The sequence below is a fragment of the Bombina bombina genome, chromosome 6, assembly GCF_027579735.1.
Source record: "Bombina bombina isolate aBomBom1 chromosome 6, aBomBom1.pri, whole genome shotgun sequence".
Classification (NCBI taxonomy): domain Eukaryota; kingdom Metazoa; phylum Chordata; class Amphibia; order Anura; family Bombinatoridae; genus Bombina; species Bombina bombina.
In genome coordinates this window covers 88964984-88989790 of record NC_069504.1, presented here as the reverse complement: position 1 = coordinate 88989790, position 24807 = coordinate 88964984, and the positions used below count along the sequence as shown (strand labels likewise).

The 24807-nt window shown below is 35.9% G+C and overlaps 1 protein-coding gene across 2 annotated transcripts in view; it reads right to left on the bottom strand.

The window, feature by feature from the left end:
• SEMA3A (semaphorin 3A) overlaps window positions 1–24807 on the bottom strand; it is a 308514-nt gene that overhangs the window by 76453 nt on the left and 207254 nt on the right. For both annotated transcript variants that reach the window (XM_053716510.1, XM_053716511.1), the window contains exon 7: window positions 9241–9383. In XM_053716510.1, coding sequence (XP_053572485.1) covers window positions 9241–9383 — 143 coding nt within the window. The remainder of the gene's footprint in view (window positions 1–9240; window positions 9384–24807) is intronic.

The following is a 24807-nucleotide window of genomic DNA, read 5'->3' as shown; positions in this document are numbered from 1 at the left end:
GCAAAAGAATTTACATAAAAGTGCAAACAAAACCGCAAATAAACAGCAAATATGAGGATCGTAATTCCACCAATCAGCAACGACCTAGCTCCCATGGCTCAATACGTCATTGTTGTGTGAACATAAGAAACGCCCCCCTGTCACTAGGGACGCATACCACACCAAAATTAAGCTACCGCATATACATAGAGCCAAAACAAACACTCGCTCAGACCGCTGCAAAGACATGACCACTTAAACTGCTATGGAACAACACACTGATCGCTTATACATCATCCTCGGCAGATGCCATCAAAGCAAAAAAACTAAAAAACTTTACACACATCAAAAATCAAAAAGGATCCATATCTGTATCTGATCGGATATCCCAAGCAGTGATCAAAAACGAATATCACAAAGCGAATATCACAAAACATCAGAATCATCAAGGTACGGTAAATAAACACTGTTTGTGCCGCACACAATCACCCTACACAGACACTCGTCACTAAGGTAAACAAAGTGGCGAGGAACATCCAATCAGGGATTAATCTGCCCACATATAGGCGTGTCAAGGAGCCGCAGAGTTTTAACAGGTTATCCGTGCCTCACTGACACTAATAGGCAGACCCACCACCTGTATACTATATGAACTCATCTGTATCATATGTACATCGCTATTCTTTCACAAAAAAGGCTCCAATCCCTAAAAGAAATACTGCATATGTAATAATCACAAGAGGTTTGTTGCTCCAAAGTCGGACCGACACTTTAACACATCAAGGTACGATCCCCATCAAACCATCTTAGAACAGTCTAAGATGATTGACCTAATATACAAAAAAATTCACAAAAATTATATACTATTATAATCCAAAATCTTGCATAAGCTTAGCAAATGGAGTCTCAGCTCCTATTGGTTATGGTTGCTCAAAAATAAAAAAACAAAGCAGAAAACATCAAATATCAATCAATCATCACTAAATAAGCGACACCCAAAAAAAAAGCTTAACACGATGGATTGACCACTTGAATGCTATTGAAAGTCCCATTAAATTTACACACACAGTCAGCAACTCCACTGTGGACTATTTGGACGTCAGGGTCTTTAAAGTTGAAGGAAGATTGGGCACAACCCTATTCCGCAAAGCCACTGACCGGAACTCATTACTACATTCCAGAAGTTGCCACCAACCCAGTCTTATACATAATATCCCTAAGGCCCAGTACCAACGGGTAATCAGAAATAACACCAATGAGATATTATATGAAAAACAGCTACAAGATATGACACAGCGATTCATGGAAAGAGGATACAGACAAAAAGACCTGCTAGAGATGAAAACTCATGTATTATCAGCTATGGAACCAATAGCTGAAGCTCCATCAAAGCAAGAGAATCAACTCACTTTTGTGACCACATACTCTCCTGAGATTATACCACTAACCCATACCATTAAAGAAGAATGGAAATTGGTTGAAGCAGACCACACTTTACCTTTTAAGAACTGGAAAGCACCAAGGATCGGCTTCAGACGAGGAAGGAACTTGAGAGATCATCTGGTCAAAGCTGACGTTAACCCTGAAGGGGGCGCACGTACATGGCTGAAGTCAAATAAGAAAGGTTGTTATCGCTGTATCAGCTGTGTTACCTGCAGTGGGATGCTAACTGGCACTCATTTTCGTCACCCAGAAAGTAATAAAACATATGAGATTAAGCATTTTCTAACCTGCACCACTCAATTTGTAATATACCTTCTGAATTGTCCTTGCGGAAAATTCTACATAGGCAAAACAACAAACGACGCTAGAGCGAGGATGGCCAATCATAGGTCAAGTATTCGCTTGGCCATAAGAAACGGGAACGCAGACCAGCCAGTGGCAAGACACTCTTTGGAGGCAGGACATTCAGTCAACGATCTGAGATTTAGATTGATCGACCATGTGCCAACTCTACGAAGGGGAGGAGACAGAGGAAATATGTTGTTACGCAAAGAATCCAGATGGATTTATGAACTGGGGACCCTTTATCCTAGGGGTCTCAATACCCATACAGGATGGCAATGTTATTTATGACCTTTGAGGTTCACGATCCACCAGTGGGGCGTCTGTCGTCCTACATTATATGAGAGTCCATGATCCATCTCCTCCTCTCTCCTTTTTTATCCCCCCCTTTTTACCCCCCTTTCCCCCCCTTTTTCTTCCCCCCCCTTTTTTGTTTCCCCCCCCCTTTCTCCTTTCTTTCCCCTCGTTTTCACTCCCCCCTCCTTCTCTCTCCCTCGTCCCTCTTCCTCTTTTTCTCCCTTCTTTTCTTACCTTCCCCTCTTCTCTCCCCCCCTTCCCCTCCCCTCCCCTTCCCCTCCCTTCTCTCTCTGTCCCCTTCTTCTTTTTCTTTTTCCTTTCTTTCTTTTTTTTTTTTTCTTTTATATGCTCTGCCTCTTTTGCATTTTCTTCTCTTTTCTGCCCACTTTTCTTATTTTTCTCTTTCTCTCTTTGTCTCTTATTCTTTCTTTCTTTCACTCTGGCAATATGCTCCATCTCCTCATGAGTTACACGAATTACACTATGATTGTATTATAATCTTAAGTCATTTTTTTAGCTAAAAACTACATATCATATGGTCTAATCGTTTATCATCTCTGTCCTATATTGAGGTATCTTTTAATAATTGTTCCTATGATATATTCATTGGTTGTATTCTGTTCCATCTTGTCCATTACGTTGTTTTTATTGTTTTTAAAGTTTTTTTTAATTTATTCACTTGTACACTATTTTCATCATGTTTTTGATACCCTGTATGGTCTATGGGGGGCTTTTCTTATTCCATACCGGTATTTAGCACTGCGGGTAGCTTCTGATGGACATTTTTCCATCAGTTTAGTGATATGGTTTGTGTTACAATAATATTGGTGCATTGGGAATTATACTGTAGGATTTTTTTTGGGTGTCACTTATTTAGTGATGATTGATTGATATTTGATGTTTTCTGCTTTGGTTTTTTATTTTTGAGCAACCATAACTAATAGGAGCTGAGACTCCATTTGCTAAGCTTATGCAAGATTTTGGATTATAATAGTATATAATTTTTGTGAATTTTTTTGTATATTAGGTCAATCATCTTAGACTGTTCTAAGATGGTTTGATGGGGATCGTACCTTGATGTGTTAAAGTGTCGGTCCGACTTTGGAGCAACAAACCTCTTGTGATTATTACATATGCAGTATTTCTTTTAGGGATTGGAGCCTTTTTTGTGAAAGAATAGCGATGTACATATGATACAGATGAGTTCATATAGTATACTGGTGGTGGGTGTGCCTATTAGTGTCAGTGAGGCACGGATAACCTGTTAAAACTCTGCGGCTCCTTGACACGCCTATATGTGGGCAGATTAATCCCTGATTGGATGTTCCTCCCCACTTTGTTTACCCTAGTGACGAGTGTCTGTATAGGGTGATTGTGTGCGGCACAAACAGTGTTTATTTACCGTACCTTGATGATTCTGATGTTTTGTGATATTCGCTTTGTGATATTCGTTTTTGATCACTGCTTGGGATATCCGATCAGATACAGATATGGATCCTTTTTGATTTTTGATGTGTGTAAAGTTTTTTAGTTTTTTTGCTTTGATGGCATCTGCCGAGGATGATGTATAAGCGATCAGTGTGTTGTTCCATAGCAGTTTAAGTGGTCATGTCTTTGCAGCGGTCTGAGCGAGTGTTTGTTTTGGCTCTATGTATATGCGGTAGCTTAATTTTGGTGTGGTATGCGTCCCTAGTGACAGGGGGGTGTTTCTTATGTTCACACAACAATGACGTATTGAGCCATGGGAGCTAGGTCGTTGCTGATTGGTGGAATTACGATCCTCATATTTGCTGTTTATTTGCGGTTTTGTTTGCACTTTTATGTAAATTCTTTTGCTGATTTTCATGCCAGATTGGAGTGAGATTGCCCCTCTCTATTGACGATACAGGGTTCCATGCCTAAATTGTATTTTTGTTATATTGCTATACACTTGATTCACTGTATGTATTGATAGGTTTCTATCATTGATTGTCATTGGTCACTATGAAGGGTGTGTTATGTATCTTTGGCCGTGATTGGTCAAACACTAGGGGAGGGTAATTTGGAGCCTATTTAAGGCCTGTATTTTCACATTGTTAATTGGTCAGAGGAAGGGACTGTTGCTGTCCCGAAACATCACTATTTTGCATTAAATTTTTGTCACAGTTGGAACAAGTTCAGTGAGTGCTTCTTTGCTACATTCTACTATTATCCTCATAGCACCCTGACAAGCTGCAAGAGTTGGTGAGAGTGCACTTACACCAATCTTTGGATATATATATAAATATATATATATATACAGTACACACACATATATATATATATATATATATATATATAAACACATACATACACACACTCTTTTATATATATATATATATATATATATATATATATATACAGTATAAATATATATACACACACACACACACATATATATATATATATATATATATATATATATATATACACACACACATAGATATATATATATACATATACATACACACACTCTCATATATATATATATATACACACATACATACACACACTCTCATATATTTTATAAGCTACTTATAGCTAAAATATACAAACAAGATACAAAAGTGGATCCACTTAAAATTAACAATAAAATATGCATATATCTATATAAAAAACAATACAATTGTGGTTAAAAACCACAACAATATACAATCTTACTCACAAAATAAATTACAATAAAACAGCTGTTAACTGATAGGCTGGTTGATGGTTGGATAAAAAAATATAAATATATAAAAACATCAATTTACTGAGTAGGTGTCCATAAATATGTAGGTCCCAAACTTTAAATTCTTTCCAGAGAGTGAATGTCCAATATGAAGATTCTATTTTAAAACAGTTATACTTAAATATCCCTCTATAAACGGTGAAATGATGAAGTGTGTAAAAAAAGAAAAACGTAGTGGTTTTCAAATCAAATTTCAAAAATTATTGTGAATATCCAAAAAATCCTGAAAAGATGATGTGATGAAGTGGGCGTGAATAATCAAAAATGTGTGTACACAAAAATCAAAAAAAGAAAAAGGAAAAAATGTGAAAAAATAATCCAAATGAATATTTAGGATGTGCTAAAGTGAGTAACACACTTATAAAGTGACTCTTATGTGAATACAAGATGTGAAGAGATGCTCCTAAAAAGTTATTCCTGTGTGTAAACGATGAAAAAAATACAGAAATGGATCCTATGTCTCAGGGATCAATTCATTCAAAGATATACCTGTAATAAAACAAATATAACATAGTGCAAAACTGCTATTCAAACTTAGTCAGTAATTGAAAAGAAGCTTACCATATATGTCAACGCGTTTCGGCCCTAAGAACTGGGCCTTTATCAAGACTATAGATGGATTAGCATGGTAGCTCCTTTTATAGCTATTACTGGCCAATAAGTGCCAGTGTTGTTTTGGCGCCAAAAAATAACCTCTACTTCCTGTTCCTGTTGACCTGGAAGTAAAAAAGTAACCTCTACTTCCTGTTCCTGATGACCTGGAAGTACTATTGAGTTTATTCTATTTTTTTATATATGTTCCTAGTTTCATGGTAAATTCATGCTATGTTTCAAATAAAGTACATGTTCATTTTTATTTGTTTCATTAATATTTGAAAGGTAATATTTGCCTAAAATCGGCAAACCGGAAGTGTGTGTTCAGTCATTTATCACCATGGAAACCAATATAAGAGTGAATGAATAGAACAATTTTCAGTCATATATTTAGATTTACCATGCCTGATCTGAAAATAGGCTTAATCTATCCTAAGGTAACTAGCTATTTTTGAAAATTGTAAGGCTGCTTGTTAGGCCCTTCTTTGACAGAAAAGACGAGTGAATGAAAAATGTATTCTACTTAGGGAAGACATCAAAGTCACACAATTCTAAAGTGAAGTATGAAATGAAAGATACAATAAGATGTACAAGTAAGGGGGTCATCTATATGATACAATGTAACTGTGGTCTACAATATGTAGGCCAGACCTCCAGACTTTTGAAAGACAGAATCAAAGAACACCTGTTAAAAATCAAGCATAAAAATGTAGACACACCACTATATCGGCATTTCACGCAGCAACATCAGGGAAGACAAAAAGATCTTAGCTACATAGGTATCCAATTGGTTACAGCCAATTGGAGAGGGGGGAACTATGAAAAGAAACTATTAACTGCTGAATCAAAATGGATTTTCAATTTAGATTGCCTTTACCCTAAGGGTCTTAATAACAAAGAAGATCTATCTCATCTTCTTAACTTAAGATTATAGCCGCTGTTATTATTCTATCCTATAGGTGCAGCTTAAATAGGTGAATGTATTTTCATACTAGCATAGATTAGGCACACCCCCACATAGAGTATATGTAGGCATTTGAAAGAGATAGGTCTTATTATAATTGTGATTTTAAGTACTTCTGTTAATATAACCATGCACCCCAACTCTTCACCTGCCACTTTGCATTACTATTACTGATGGAGAGTTTCAAATATTGAAATATTTTAATATTCTAATTTTTACTTATTTTAATTATGTTTACAATCGATGTTCATTATCCTAATGTTTTTATCATGTTTATCATTCAAACAATTTAATTATATTTTAATTATGTTTACAATCGATGTTCATTATCCCAATGTTTTTATCATGTTTATCATTCCAATGTTTTTTAGCCCTGGGTCGTCTCCATATAGGAGGCTGTATGACAATGTTTATCTTAATAGGTTTTTTGATATTTCTATAGGGTTTATATATGATTTTTTGTGACATTCCAGAAGACATTCTATACGCTTTTCCTAAATAGATATCTCTATAGGGACAGTGATATTATTGCTTACATTTTAGGACCCTTTTAGATTGTTATACTTTTTAAATAAGAATCTTCTATTTTATTTTATTGTATTCCTTAATAGTGTCATATCCACTATAATATTTATTACTTTGATGTCTTCCCTAAGTAGAATACATTTTTCATTCACTCGTCTTTTCTGTCAAAGAAGGGCCTAACAAGCAGCCTTACAATTTTCAAAAATAGCTAGTTACCTTAGGATAGATTAAGCCTATTTTCAGATCAGGCATGGTAAATCTAAATATATGACTGAAAATTGTTTTATTCATTCACTCTTATATTGGTTTCCATGGTGATAAATGACTGAACACACACTTCCGGTTTGCCGATTTTAGGCAAATAATATCTTTCAAATATTAATGAAACAAATAAAAATGAACATGTACTTTATTTGAAACATAGCATGAATTTACCATGAAACTAGGAACATATATACAAAAATAGAATAAACTCAATAGTACTTCCAGGTCATCAGGAACAGGAAGTAGAGGTTACTTTTTTACTTCCAGGTCAACAGGAACAGGAAGTAGAGGTTATTTTTTGGCGCCAAAACAACACTGGCACTTATTGGCCAGTAATAGCTATAAGAGGAGCTACCATGCTAATCCATCTATAGTCTTGATAAAGGCCCAGTTCTTAGGGCCGAAACGCGTTGACATATATGGTAAGCTTCTTTTCAATTACTGACCAAGTTTGAATAGCAGTTTTGCACTATGTTATATTTGTTTTATTACAGGTATATCTTTGAATGAATTGATCCCTGAGACATAGGATCCATTTCTGTATTTTTTTCATCATTTACACACAGGAATAACTTTTTAGGAGCATCTCTTCACATCTTGTATTCACATAAGAGTCACTTTATAAGTGTGTTACTCACTTTAACACATCCTAAATATTCATTTGGAATATTTTTTCACATTTTTTCCTTTTTCTTTTTTTGATTTTTGTGTACACACATTTTTGATTATTCACTTCATCACATCATCTTTTCAGGATTTTTTGGAAATTCACAATAATTTTTTAAATTTGATTTGAAAACCACTACGTTTTTCTTTTTTACACACTTCATCATTTCACCGCTTATAGAGGGATATATAAGGATAACTGTTTTAAAATAGAATCTTCATATTGCACATTCACTCTCTGGAAAGAATTTAAAGTTTGGGACCTACATATTTATGGACACCTACTCAGTAAATTGATGTTTTTATATATTTATATTTTTTTATCCAACCATCAACCAGCCTATCAGTTAACAGCTGTTTTATTGTAATTTATTTTGTGAGTAAGATTGTATATTGCTGTGGTTTTTAACCACAATTGTATTGTTTTTTATATAGCTATATGCATATTTTATTGTTAATTTTAAGTGGATCCACTTTTGTATCTTGTTTGTATATTTTAGCTATAAGTAGCTTATAAAATATTTTATATACCCCTATAGAATTTCAATATATTTTTTATTTAAATAATCTTGTCACTACTAGTGTCTTAGCCTTTTAGGAGGCGCTCTGTGTATTTATTTTTAGCACTACATTCACCTTTTTGGGGGCGCTGGTACCCACAATACTAGGAGCTACAGACAAGGTTGAGCGCTGTCAGATTTTAACAGATTTTTATCACACTCTCATATATATACATACAGTATAAGGGACATGAAAATCAAAATTAAACTTTCATGACTCAGATAAAACATGTAATTTTAAAAGTCCTTCCAATTAACTTCCGTTAATCAAATTTAGGGGTTGATTCTATAAGGTGGATTTACCAATGTCTGTCCGACATAATACGCTGTAGAACTGATTGTGCAATGCCGCCCCCTACAGATTTGCGGCCAATCAGTCGCTAGAAGGAGGTGTCAATCAGCCCAAATGTATAGGATCGGGCGTATTGAAGACCGCAGCATAAGAGGCAGCGGACAAGTTATGGGGCAGCGGTCTTTAGACCGCTGCTTCATAACTGCTGTTTCTGGCAAGCCTAAAGGCTTGCACGGAAACAAGGGGAACAAGAGCCATTCGGCCCTTGTTAAATCTACCCCCATATCTTAAGAAAGGTTTTTCTAATATTTTTCTACCAAATTCACCAATAAAGTTCATGGGGATTTTTGTAGACAAAATTTTTTTTTTTTATCTCAGCTAAATTATAGGACTATAAAAGTCAAGGTTAATCTTTTATGATTCAGACAGAGCATTTAGTTTTAAAATAAAAAGAGAGAAAGAAAAATTGATAACTAAATTGGATTGTTTTTTGACAAGACAAGAAAAACTAATTATTCTGACACTTCTATCCTTGATAAAGAGAAATAAAAAGATCATATTATACCTTGCACAGCTGTCCTATCCGAGCATGCGTAGCTTTGCCAGTATGCTCACCATCTATTGCATTTTCACGAAAGAAAAAATATACTTTATCATCCTCGGGATTGTCACTTTCTGGCACTAGATAGGCACCGATAAACCTGGGATCTAAAAAGAAAAACAAATATTACATTTTCTGTCATTATTTAATTTAAAAACAGTCAAGCAAATAGTATTTTCTTCTTCATTATCAATAGAAGTCTTATTAAGAACCTTTTGCTAATTTAATTTAATAGAAATAACTTTTTTTCTAATAATTCTTAAACTGTTGCACGAATATTTTATATTTTTTTTTTAAATTATAATTGTTAAAAATCTGTAGGGAAAAAACAGTTATTAAAATGCTACTATCCAGAAGATTTATCTTTCTCTTGCTGTTGATAAAGATTAAACAAAAGTTTCCCTGCCACAGTTTAAAAAAAAAAAAAGAAAGAAAAAAGAAATAAAGCTAGAAAGAAATATTCCAACTTATCAAATAAAAAAATATTGTGCATAATAAATATACATAACTGAATACATAAAGATTTTGTTGTGAGTTTTATGCAAATTATTAGCAAAATGAATGCTGTGTCACTCATCATGACAGCTATTATTATCTTGAAGGATATCTGAAGAATGAATTTCGAGAGTTACAAATTTTTTAGGCCTCAAAAGGTTTGAAGAAATAAAAAAGCAAAAAAGAAATGTTTCACTATAAGGCCAGGATCAGCCCCCCATTGGCATCAGGAAATTTCCCATCTTCCAAGGTTTCCTTTGTAAAGTGTTTTGGACACTAGCCCCAATAGCTCACCAAGAAGACCCTAGTTGCAAAACCCTTGTGTGGTTGACATACTAGACAAAACATTGATTAATTAGCTCATGGCATGGATGCATTCAATAATGTATCACCAGTTGGGATATTTTTATGTGAACAAAACAACCTTTATTAAATACAGACTGATACAAACACAACATGAAACTTTTTTTTCTCAAACAAAATAAAACAATGATAGAGTTTACTTCAACAATACTTGAAAATCTGACATTGTCGTGACTTTTTCAATTATGGATTTTATGACTGTTTGCATTGTTAAGTATTTCAGACAGGATATCTGCTATTTACAGCGTCGTTGTCTTTATAAAAGCTCAAAAAAAAAAATCAATCTACACTGTTACTCTTTCAATTGTTGGTGTTTTATAGCTCCCCAAAAACCAATAAAAATGACTACTTCTGCCAAAATGACCAAAGATTCATATTTCCAATGAAACGTACCACCTGGTTCATACTGAATCTTAACGTAAACTTGGATTAAGTTCAATATTATTCCACATAGGGCATGGACTATTTAAATGATCTTCTGTTTTCATGATGATTAACAAATAGCAGACTATAACACAAAATAACCTTTAGTCAGTGAAATTTATTTATTTCTCACTCTGGGAATTTAAATGCAAAATAATAAAAAAAATTAATAATGAATAATATATATATATATATATATATATATATATATTCTAATAAAGAGTGCATGAAGACGTGTAACGTAAATTGACAATAAAATGTTAAAATATATGATGATGAGCAGGTTCAGGTGAAAGTTGTGGCACATGGTTCTACTGAAAAGATGTGCAGAAGTATTTGGCTTATGTCTGTAGTTTAAGAGGATTGTTATCAAGAATCTGATTGGTTACTTTGATACACCTACATTTGAGTCTCAAAGAAACTGAATGATGCTTTTATAGTGAAAGCAGATATCCAGACAAAGTGCAGAATGCATGAAATAATATTATTACAAGTATAAATTAAATACACTTAGAAACATCATTAGAAAAAATAATTTGTAAGATCATCCTTTATTACAAGTGAACTGGTATTACAATTACTAAATGACTCATATAAACAGTATCAACGTACATCAATTAATCAATATGTAGTTGGGGACAAATACAACTAAAATCAGGCTATAGGTAAAGGGAAAGAAAAAGTTCTGGAAAAACAATAAAGTATTTTTTTTTAATAATATGAATTATTAATTAAACATACTTCGAAACTGAAGTACCCTTATTTATTTTGAATTAAACTACTGTATAAGTGAATAAAAAACAAAAAGCAAAGTACAATAGTGTGATATTGAAAACAAACCTCAGTGACACACAAAAGTCAACATGTAGTTTTTGGGATGAAGTAAGATTACCTTAATTTATTTTCTATTTTCCAATTAACAACCCATAACTTGAGGAAAGTGCAAGTTGAGAAAAATGTATACGTGTATATATAAAAATGTATATTAAAAAAATGTGTATATATATATATATATATATGGTCTGAGGAAGGGGTTCACCCTGAAACGTCACTATATATTAAATATTGAAATCAGCAATAATACCGGGAGTGCTTGTGGGATGTTTGGTTACATATGGGGTTACAGTGCATCCCGAAATCTGGTATATGTAAAGTGTGTGCTGGATCCTAGTATCTGTGCACAATATATTTAAATGTATCTATGTACATAATATTTCTAAAAATGTCAGTAATCTTTAAAGATGTCTTTATTTTTTAAATAATTCTTTAGTCTTTCAAAATGGAAGAGTTAACTTAAATTTCAAACACTTACAGAAAAATATACATTGTATCCAATTCATTCTGTGTGCAGTATTGGTTTCAACGTCTGTGTCCAACAGTGTAAATGTCTCTCTTTTGTATCTTTTGTTGTCCAGTTAATGAATGTAGTGCTGTTTTGCATACCATGTAAGACTTTATTTCACAGCATATTGTATACACACACTGTAGTTACAATACAGGGGGAAGCGCAGACTCACTGGACCATAGGCTCCCTCTGTCTCTCTGTTACTATGGTTATTTCACACTTAACCTTCACTGCAGCTTCAACATAGACAAATCTTTTTTTTCAATTTGTCTTCAACAGATTGGAAAAGAGCACTCAACTGCCGCAATGGGCTTTTGTAAAGCACACACTAATCTGATTGTTTTTCCATTCTAAATAACTTTAGGTCAACAATCAAGCTGCCGCCAGAAACTAATTAATTTGCAAATGGACCTTATTTTCACAGAAGGAGATCTTTACAAAGCTATGTCAGCTAAGCCAGTCACACCACTGTGACATGTATTGTCATGACATCCACCTCCTGGTAAATCTCTTAACTTCCACTGTGCACATGAACTTAAATTACCCAGACAACAGAAATCTCTATTGAACACCAGCTGAATGTCCAAAGTATTGGCTTGAAAAGAACACATTTTTTAGCACCAATGGTGAAATTCATCTTGGGTAAGCGTTTATTGATTGTATAGATGATATCAGTTATTCTTTTAATAGCTAATTGACACCACTCTAAATTCAAAACGGATGAATGTCTGTAGAATGAATGTTCTATTTGACATCCATTTTACTATTTGAAAGTTCCTATAGAAGAAATGTTATCATTCAAATATGGATGATAACATTACATATTTGAATCTTCCATTTGAATATTCTAATGTAACATTCAAATGTTGCATTTAATCATCATTCAAATTGATACTTGCATAATCATAATAAATTTTATTTTGATTGTCCCAACATAACCACAAGCTGACCTGCTTTGTCAGATCCATTCTCCAAAATATTTTTTTCTTGATCACTTTAAAGCCTATGCTTGACATTTCTGCACAGCAGAACACAAGTTGATGGTACATGAACCGCATAAACCACTCAGATTTTTAACATATCAGGCCTAATAAATGGTAACATACACTGGTTCAAGGCTACCTAAGAAAAGCTATTTTGTTTATGCAAAGAATCTACAAAGCACAAAGTATAGAAACTATATTAAGCATTCCAAGTATTTTACAAAGCCTACTAGGCATTATATGCATCTGGCTGTTCTATTTACACCAGGAAAATGCTTGCTTTGGTAGTGAGCAGAACCATAATACTCTCCATGTAGTTTGACCTTTTTTGCTGATCTTTCTGTTAAAGAAAACGTAACAGCAATTTGGATTCCTAAATACTTTCCAATTTCCACATGATGGTTGAAAAGAAATATAAAGTCAGTCTAGCCCAAACAATTTTGACACTATATAAAACAGTAACAAACTTGCTTTCCAAGATTGGAAACTAGAGTGCACTTATCTGCCTTTCTAAAAAAAAATACAACCTTTCTGTACAAACTATTCTGCTGCTACATAGCTTCAGAATAGTTTGAGATGAACCTTTAAAGTATCTTATTAGCGCCAACCCAAGTGAATATTCTGGTTCTGAATAAAGGTCTTATTGGTTTTGAAACCTAAAACATCAAGTCCATTTGGTAGCTTAAACCCCAACCAGAATAGTATAATATACAACTAGCAGAAATAGAAAACATTTTCCGCTTTGTTTGAAAAGCTGTTTTTAAACAAAGCACCCTCTGTGTTGTTAAAGTTTCTATTTTCTTTAATCTCTGTAAGCTATTTCAGGTATAACCTTTAAGATACTTTGTCATTGTATTACAAGAGTATTTTCTGGTGCATCTCTTAATAAAGCATTCTGGAAATCAATCTTTGCTTGTTTGAAATATAGTCGAAAATGTTCCGAGCAATAGAAAGGTGATCTGACATCATACTGAATAAAGGCCATTGTTTTCTGTACAAAACTATATCTCTTTTATAAAAATCCCCTTGTCATTGCTCAGAAAAAAACAAAAAAAATAAAGGGATGTAGAAATATTTTTTTGTGGTAGTTTTCATTAGAAATGCTGGAATCTGATTCCAGTTTAGACTTCAAATCTTTATAAGAACTTAAACCCCTAAGATATAGTAATTGTTATTAACGGAACTGTAATACAGCAAAATGTCAGCTGAGTTCTACATCTACATTCATGACTCTCATTATTTATGTATTATTTGATTGATACAATTATGTTTGTTTTTTTAATCAAAATTTAAATTCCTTTTCATATTGAAATCATATTTTGTTGCTAAAACTAAAAACGAGAATTTACATTTTTAACTGCTATTTTACCAAGATTATATGGAATTATTTTCCTTCCAGAGAAAAGCTTGATTATCAGTTTCAACGGTTTGCAAGAGGTGTTAGTTCCTACACCCTGTCAGATCTAACCTGAGTGTTAATCTAGGAGATAAATTCCCAGTTTGCCTGCAAATTTAGGTAAATGCTGGTACTAGTGAGATGTTTAAAATCCATAAAATATAAAGAAAAGAAAAGAGCTACTAAGGAGCAGATAACAGAAATAGTTTCACCCACAGCACAATTAAAATAACCCATGTACAATACAGTGATATATAGTATAACAAAATTACTTTTATATAGACTCTACAAAATCCAAAGTAAAGTGACTTTGCTAACAGTTTGACAGCCAACCGATTCTAAAATATTGTTACAGGAAAATGTTCAGTGTTTTCAGAAGTTTGTTAGTGACAATTAAAATACAGCTTTTTTTTTTAAACCCTTCATGTGCAATATGATATATGTGACCCCAAATATAAAATGTCAAAAAGTGAACACTTTTTATTTTATAGAAGACATGTCATTGATAATATAAAGTGTTTGCATGTTGAATGTATATATGTCTGTATGTGTACAAATACAGACATACTGTACATAAATAAAAACACACACAATTTGTCTGAGGAAATTGTGGCATTGCCCTAAAATGACATAAAAAAAACTCACTCAGAAGTAAAAAAAAATTAATAATAGCAGGATTTTTAGAATTATAATGCTAGATATTACACTGTAACAAGTTTTCATAAATAATAATAATCTCTGGGGTCTCATAAACTAATTAATTAGATAGGTATAATGTGTGTGGCTACATATTAATAGGGTTTGATGTGTGTGGATATATATTAGTTGGGCTTGATGTGTCTGAATATTTATTAGCGTAGAGGCATATTAGTTAGGTTTTATTTGTGTGTGGCTACATATTAATAGGGTTTGTTGTGTGTGGATACATATCAGTTGGGCTTGATGTGTGTGAATATGTATTAGTGTAGAGGCATATTAGTTGGATTTAATGTCTGTGGCTATATATTAGTTGGGCTTAATGTGTGTGGATACTTATTTCCTGTATGTGGCTGTTGTACTGAAGCATGCAGCATACCACCCAACTGTCCCGATTTTCTTGGGACAGTCCCGATTTTAGGGGTCTGTCCCGCTGTCCTGGGTTGCTAGCCATCTGTCCTGCATTGCCCCATGCATTACATTTTTTTTATTATTCTATTGGGCACAAACTCAGAATGCTATGTAGTGTGTGTATCTGCATGTATAATTGTAAGCTATGTAGTGTGTATGTATCTGCATGTGTAAGTGTATGCTATGTAGTGTGTTTGTATGTGCATGTGTAAGTGTATGCTATGTAGTGTGTGTGTGTATCTGCATGTATAATTGTAAGCTATGTAATGTGTATGTATCTGCATGTGTAAGTGTATACTATGTAGTGTGTGTGTATCTGCATGTATAATTGTAAGCTATGTAGTGTGTATGTATCTGCATGTGTAAGTGTATGCTATGTAGTGTGTTTGTATGTGCATGTGTAAGTGTATCTATGAAGTGTGTTACTGTGCATTTTTGCTAACTTTAAAGGCCAGAATCTAGAATATTATTGAGGAAAGCAGAGAGCAGTTTTAAAGAATCTATTATTAAATGTCCAATTAAGATAAAAATATTTAGCACTGTCTCTGCAAAGGTTAATTAAATACAGAGCTCACATAGCTAGCTATACCAGTGGTTTGAGCTTGTGTTTGATTTGCTGCCTAAGAGTTTTAAAAGATATGACTTTATTTAGAATGTTATTTATATTACTTTGGTCTTATGATTTTTTTAAGCCCCGCCTCTGCTCCTGCCCACCGCATTTCAAATTTTTGCCGCGGGGGGGGGGGGGGGGAGTGTCCCTCTTAAATTTTGAAATGTTGGGAGGTATGATGCAGTGATATTAAAGGACCATTAAATACAGTAGAACTACATAGTCAACAAATGCACAATAAAAAGCGAATACAGTAGAACTTACTCTAAAATTTAAATAAGCAGTAGACTTCTGTTTTTCTGACAAATTTCAAAATTTACTTAAATATGCCACCCTGTCATGTGACAGCCATCAGCCAATCACAGACTCATATATGTATACACTGTAAACTCTTGCACATACTCAGTAGTAGCTGGTGCCTCAGAAAATGTACAAAATATTGTGCACAATTTGATAATTGAGGGAAACTGGAAAGTTTCTTAAACTGCTTGTCTGAATTATGAATCTTTAGTTTTGACTTTAGAGTCTAGGGGTTTCCTCTTTGGTCTTTAATGAAGCTGGCAGAGTGTGGGTTATATTTTCTGCCATTAAATCTATACTATTTTTATTTTATTCCAGTTGTTCAACTTTATCTCCAATTAGGTAGATATTTCTATCTATGTGTTTACCTGGGCCAAAGGGTACCAGTCCTTCCTGGGACAAACTACACTCACTACTTGCCTTATTTCAAGGAGAAAACTTGTGTCTGTAAAGGTCACAGCTAGACAGTCATTTGGTAAGCAAAATCATAATTATTTTATCATGTCTGTTGGGGTCAATTAGGGACACATATGTAGCAAGGTTAGGCTTGTGTAGTTTGCAGAGTGCAATTACAATTCTCAAAACTGGAAAACACAAAAAATCAGATTTAAATTTCAAGTAAAGAGGACAAAATAAATAATGATAGTATATTGCAAAATCTTTAAATAAGAAGAGGCAGCCAGGCATTATTCTATCTCTGAGGAAGTGTGGCTTATCTCCAGAAAAGCAAAAATGATAAAGGATTTGTTTCTTTTAAACTGACCTCTGGCCGCTAAAGCAAGGACACTTAAAGGGACAGCATACTGTAAAATGGTTTTCTTTTAATGTGTTTCCAATTACTTTTTTTACCAACTGCAACGTATAAAATGTATGAGAATTCGCTTTTTGTGGTTTATTTCTGTATATGAAACAGCTGATTTTGTGTTTTGAAGCCACAACCTAATAAACTGGGTTGAGCTTGTAGGTATAATCAGATCTCATTACTTTATCACAATGTGTACATATACAGGCTTCTTTATCTTATATCTGTCTGTAAACAAAAGACCAATACCTATCTATAGCTTGGACTTAAAGGGACATGAAACCCCAATTTACTTATATTATTTAATTTGCTTCCTTCTCTTGTTATCCTTTGCTTAAAGGTTTATCTAGGCAAGCTCAGGGGCAGCAGAGAACCTAGGTTCTAGCTGTTGATTGGTGGCTGCATATATATATCGATTGTCATTGGCTCACCCATGTGTTCAGTTAGAAACCATTAGTGCATTGCTGCTCCTTCAACAAATGATACCAAGAGAATGAAACAGATTATGTAATAGAAGTAAATTAGAAAGTTGTTTAAAACTGTATTCTCTATCTGAATCATGAAAGAACATTTTTGGGTTTCATGTCGCCAGAAATTTTCAGAATAGGTGGGGATACCACAGACTAAATCAACTATTTCAAATGCCAATATAAGGATAAAGGAAATACTTGAAAACAATTTAATATACACCAGCAGGTAAAGTGGACCATTGGGAACAAATTAAAGGGGAGTTCATTTTTGAGTAAACTGTCCCTTTAAAGGAACACTAAACACTAATTGTAAACTACATGATTATTAAACCTTCATGTATAAGAATAATTTTGCAATGAAAACTGCAGCTTTATTTTGTCAAATAAGTATATTGTTTTATGTTTATTCTTTTCACTGATTTCCCTGTCCCCCAGAACAAAAAAAAAAACCTTGCTAACCAATCACAAACTACCTCTGTTTGCACATGTGCAGACTGGGGTAGCCTGTACTCTTGTATTCCCTTAAAGTTGTTTAGCACTGATTAAACGTAGTTACTATCGGAAATAATGATTTGCCTGTCATGACTGTTGATCCAAAACTGATAATTCACCTTTTAAAAGCATGTGACACCATAGAAGCTTAGGGAGGGAGGAAAAAGCAAACAAAAGCTTGCATAAATTGCCTTGAATTATTAACCCAACCTTCCCTGGGAGAAAGTGAAATAAACACATTTTATAGATGTGTTTTACAACGAAAGGCTGCAAAATAAATAATTAATGTATATTGCAATAATGTTTCACTTACAATAATGAATCATTGTATACACTGTTGAAATGTCAAGTTTAACCGTCCTTTAATGCTGAATGACTAAGGACAGGACATGCCCAAAATGTAGTCTATTATTTTTACCCTTTTCATCAATAAAGAAGATGTTTTACAACTTCTCCAAGAGTTGTGTTGCTTCAATTTTTTGGCATTTCCCAAAATATGTATTACAGATGACACTTTAGAGAAAAATGTGTCTACAGACTTCACAAGCTATATTCATTTATTTTTGAATCCTTACGAGAAAACCCCAGGGGGCTCTCTCAAGCAGTCTACCACTTTATTATCATAATCAACTATTACAGTGTTATGATGGATTGTTAATGTACAGCTATATTTAAATCACTTTTTTTGTGCAGTCAGTGATAAAAAGCAAAGTAATTTAAATCCTTTAACGTGATTAATTGCAGTTGGTGGGAGTGGACGTTTGCTTTGCAAAGTAAGTGCTGGCACAAAGTTGACTCTCTACTGCACTAGCGCACAATAAATCCAAACCATTGATAGCTTTTGGATAATAAAACCAAATGAAAACACAATGAAAAGTTAACTAAACACCAGACTTAAATATGCAGAATAAATAAAATACAACATGTGCTAAAGACTGCGTTCCAAAAGTGACTTGAACAACATATCCCAAGAGATCATTTAATATTTTGTGACTTCAAATTCATTCTTGTGGATTTTTGCAAGGCTGCTAATATACCAAGACACCAGTACACTACAATGTAACTAAACATCGCAAAACTATTAAAACATTGCACTGAGTAGTGAATATGTATCATACTAAAAGTTACCAAAGTGATGTTTAATAGGACATTGAACTGGAAAAATGACATATTGTAATTAATAAGAACATGTGATTTTTTCACTAGTTCCCCTGGAATGCCAGAGCTCCAGACCTGAACTCAGCTGATGATGGGAGGGGTCTGTGACAGCTGGTGCCGAAATGCTCACCGACTGTTTCTCTCTCATCAGGACCACTTCCCTGTGGCTCACAAAGGAGATTTAAATTTATTAAAGTAAATTTATGAAGTTGCATTTGCAGCTTTTTAGGCTATGTGGAGTCACATATGTAAGAAGCAGAAACAGATTATTTTGCCTCTCCACCACTTCAGCGGTGGCAAGATCAATCACTGTAATACTCGCTTGTTTGGGTGATTGACATGCCATGCTCTTGTGCAATCGGTTGCAGAGAAGCAACAGGTGGCATTGCACGAGAAACTTTTTGTGCAATGTTAAATTTCATCATGAGATGCAGCATTACAAGGTTTTAAGTACTTGTAAATCTGTCTGCCTGCAATGAGGATAATGTTTGCCCTTTATGCAGTGATTAACAAAAAGTTCCAGGATAAAAACTGAAACAATTACTTGCACCAATTGATTAGAGCAGACATCCTCAAACTTGGCCCTCCATAGATTTTGCAACTACGTTTCCCATGATACTCAGCCAGCTAATATGCTGACTGAGCATCATGGGAAATGTAGTTCCAAAACCTCTGGAGGGCCAAGTTTAAGGATGTCTGAATCAGAGCATGTACATTTCCACTACAATGTCCTTTTTAATATATATGTAAGACCTTTATTTTTCGTATATCCCTTACCCCCACACACACATGCAGTGTATCATCAGTTATAATTTATATTTTTTTTTCTGTATGTATTTCTGTTTGCATTTATTTCAAATTTATTTATTAATTTCTGTATATATATTTTTTGTTTTTATTTCTTTCTTTTTCAGAAATGCAGACCAATTGAAAGAAAGGAGAGTGCACTCCTGGTGACTGTGCTTTGGCAGCAGTTATACTTTCTGTAATTTGTACAAGGGACACTCAATCAAAATTAACTTTCATTATTCAGATAGAGCATGCTATTTTAAACAACTTTCCAATTTACTTCCATTAACTAAATGTGCACAGTCTTTTTATATTTAAACTTTTTGAGTCACCAGCTCCTACTGAGCATGTGCAAGAATAAGTGTGTATGCATTTGTGAATGGCTAATGGCTGTCACATGGTACGTGCATGCATTTGTGATTGGCTGATGGCTGTCACATGGTACAGGGGGAGTGGAAAAACATAATTTATGCTTACCTGATAAATTCCTTTCTTCTGTAGTGTGATCAGTCCACGGGTCATCATTACTTCTGGGATATTAACTCCTCCCCAACAGGAAGTGCAAGAGGATTCACCCAGCAGAGCTGCATATAGCTCCTCCCCTCTACGTCACTCCCAGTCATTCGACCAAGGACCAACGAGAAAGGAAAAGCCAAGGGTGAAGTGGTGACTGGAGTATAAATTAAAAAATATTTACCTGCCTTAAAACAGGGCGGGCCGTGGACTGATCACACTACAGAAGAAAGGAATTTATCAGGTAAGCATAAATTATGTTTTCTTCTGTTAAGTGTGATCAGTCCACGGGTCATCATTACTTCTGGGATACCAATACCAAAGCAAAAGTACACGGATGACGGGAGGGATAGGCAGGCTCTTTATACAGAAGGAACCACTGCCTGAAGAACCTTTCTCCCAAAAATAGCCTCCGATGAAGCAAAAGTGTCAAATTTGGAAAATTTGGAAAAAGTATGAAGCGAAGACCAAGTTGCAGCCTTGCAAATCTGTTCAACAGAGGCCTCATTCTTAAAGGCCCAAGTAGAAGCCACAGCTCTAGTGGAATGAGCTGTAATCCTTTCAGGAGGCTGCTGTCCAGCAGTCTCATAAGCTAAACGAATTATGCTACGAAGCCAAAAAGAAAGAGAGGTAGCAGAAGCTTTTTGACCTCTCCTCTGCCCAGAGTAAACGACAAACAGAGAAGACGTTTGTCGAAATTCCTTAGTTGCCTGTAAGTAAAATTTTAGAGCACGGACTACATCCAGGTTGTGCAGTAGACGTTCCTTCTTCGAAGAAGGATTTGGGCATAAAGAAGGAACAACAATCTCTTGATTGATATTCCTGTTAGTAACTACCTTAGGTAAGAACCCAGGTTTAGTACGCAGAACTACCTTATCCGAATGAAAAATCAAATAAGGAGAATCACAATGTAAGGCTGATAACTCAGAGACTCTTCGAGCCGAGGAAATAGCCATTAAAAATAGAACTTTCCAAGATAACAACTTTATATCAATGGAATGAAGGGGTTCAAACGGAACGCCCTGTAAAACATTAAGAACAAGGTTTAAACTCCATGGTGGAGCAACCGTTTTAAACACAGGCTTAATCCTGGCCAAAGCCTGACAAAAAGCCTGGACGTCAGGAACTTCTGACAGACGTTTGTGTAACAGAATGGACAGAGCTGAGATCTGTCCCTTTAATGAACTAGCGGATAAACCCTTTTCTAAACCTTCTTGTAGAAAAGACAATATCCTAGGAATCCTAACCTTACTCCAAGAGTAACCTTTGGATTCACACCAATATAGGTATTTACGCCATATCTTATGGTAAATCTTTCTGGTAACAGGTTTCCTAGCCTGTATTAAGGTATCAATAACTGACTCAGAAAACCCACGTCTTGATAAAATCAAGCGTTCAATTTCCAAGCAGTCAGCTTCAGAGAAGTTAGACTTTGATGTTTGAAGGGACCCTGTATCAGAAGGTCCTGTTTCAGAGGTAGAGACCAAGGTGGACAGGATGACATGTCCACCAGATCTGCATACCAAGTCCTGCGTGGCCACGCAGGTGCTATTAGAATCACTGATGCTCTCTCTTGTTTGATTCTGGCAATCAATCGAGGAAGCATCGGGAAGGGTGGAAACACGTAAGCCATCCTGAAGTCCCAAGGTGCTGTCAGGGCATCTATCAGGACTGCTTCTGGATCCCTGGATCTGGACCCATAACGAGGAAGCTTGGCGTTCTGTCGAGACGCCATGAGATCTATCTCTGGTTTGCCCCAACGTCGAAGTATTTGGGCAAAGACCTCCGGATGAAGTTCCCACTCCCCCGGATGAAAAGTCTGACGACTTAAGAAATCCGCCTCCCAGTTCTCCACTCCCGGGATGTGGATTGCTGACAGGTGGCAAGAGTGAGACTCTGCCCAGCGAATTATCTTTGATACTTCCATCATAGCTAGGGAGCTTCGTGTCCCTCCCTGATGGTTGATGTAAGCTACAGTCGTGATGTTGTCCGACTGAAACCTGATGAAACTCCGCGTTGTCAACTGGGGCCAAGCCAGGAGGGCGTTGAGAACTGCTCTCAATTCCAGAATGTTTATTGGCAGGAGACTCTCCTCCTGACTCCATTGTCCCTGAGCCTTCAGAGAATTCCAGACGGCACCCCAACCTAGAAGGCTGGCGTCTGTTGTTACAAATGTCCAGTCTGGTCTGCTGAATGGCATCCCCCTGGACAGATGTGGCCGAGAAAGCCACCAAAGAAGAGAATTTCTGGTCTCTTGATCCAGATTCAGAGAAGGAATGTTTATTGGCAGGAGACTCTACTATGTCCATTGCCGCTACCATTAAGCCGATTACCTCCATGCATTGAGCCACTGACGGGTGTTGAATGGAATGAAGGGTGCGGCAAGCACTTTGAAGTCTTGTTAACCTGTCCTCTGTCAGGTAAATCTTCATTTTTACAGAATCTATAAGAGTCCCCAGGAAGGGAACTCTTGTGAGTGGAACGAGTGAACTTTTCTTTTCGTTCACCTTCCATCCATGTGACCTTAGAAATGCCAGTACTAACTCTGTATGAGACTTGGCAGTTTGAAAGCTTGAAGCTTGAATCAGAATGTCGTCTAGGTATGGAGCTACCGAGATTCCCCGCGGTCTTAGTACCGCCAGAAGAGCACCCAGAACCTTTGTGAAGATTCTTGGAGCTGTAGCCAATCCGAATGGAAGAGCTACAAACTGGTAATGCCTGTCTAGGAAGGCAAACCTTAGGTACCGGTAATGATCTTTGTGAATCGGTATGTGAAGGTAAGCATCTTTTAAATCTACAGTGGTCATGTACTGACCCTCTTGGATCATAGGTAAAATTGTCCGAATAGTCTCCATCTTGAACGATGGAACTCTTAGGAACTTGTTTAGGATCTTTAAGTCCAGGATTGGTCTGAAAGTTCCCTCTTTTTTGGGAACCACAAACAGATTTGAGTAAAACCCCTGTCCCTGTTCCGATCGTGGAACTGGATGGATTACTCCCATTAACAAGAGCTCTTGTACGCAGCGTAGAAACGCCTCTTTCTTTGTCTGGATTGTTGACAACCTTGACAGATGAAATCTCTCTCTTGGAGGAGAGTATTTGAAGTCCAGAAGGTATCCCTGAGATATTATTTCTAGCGCCCAGGGATCCTGGACATCTCTTGCCCAAGCCTGGGCGAAGAGAGAAAGCCTGCCCCCCACTAGATCCGATCCCGGATCGGGGGCCCTCAATTCATGCCGTTTTAGGGGCAGCAGTAGGTTTCCTGGTCTGCTTGCCCTTGTTCCAGGACTGGTTAGGTTTCCAGCCTTGTCTGTAGCGAGCAACAGCTCCTTCCTGTTTTGGTGCAGAGGAAGTTGATGCTGCTCCTGCTTTGAAATTACGAAAGGAACGAAAATTAGACTGTCTAGTCTTAGTTTTGGCTTTGTCCTGAGGCAGGGCATGGCCTTTACCTCCTGTAATGTCAGCGATAATCTCTTTCAACCCGGGCCCGAATAAGGTCTGCCCTTTGAAAGGTATATTAAGCAATTTAGACTTAGAAGTAACATCAGCTGACCAGGATTTTAGCCACAGCGCCCTGCGTGCCTGAATGGCGAATCCTGAATTCTTCGCCGTAAGTTTAGTTAGATGTACTACGGCCTCCGAAATGAATGAATTAGCTAGTTTAAGGACTCTAAGCCTGTCCGTAATGTCGTCCAGAGTAGCTGAACTAATGTTCTCTTCCAGAGACTCAATCCAGAACGCCGCTGCAGCCGTGATCGGCGCAATGCATGCAAGGGGTTGCAATATAAAACCTTGTTGAACAAACATTTTCTTAAGGTAACCCTCTAATTTTTTATCCATTGGATCTGAAAAAGCACAGCTATCCTCCACCGGGATAGTGGTACGCTTAGCTAAAGTAGAAACTGCTCCCTCTACCTTAGGGACCGCTTGCCATAAGTCCCGTGTGGTGGCGTCTATTGGAAACATTTTTCTAAATATCGGAGGGGGTGAGAACGGCACACCGGGTCTATCCCACTCCTTAGAAACAATTTCAGTAATTCTCTTAGGTATAGGAAAAACCTCAGTACTCGTCAGTACCGCAAAATATTTATCCAACCTACACATTTTCTCTGGTATTGCAACTGTGTTGCAATCATTCAGAGCCGCTAACACCTCCCCTAGTAATACACGGAGGTTTTCCAGTTTAAATTTAAAATTTGAAATATCTGAATCCAGTCTGTTTGGATCAGAACCGTCACCCACAGAATGAAGTTCTCCGTCCTCATGTTCTGCAACCTGTGACGCA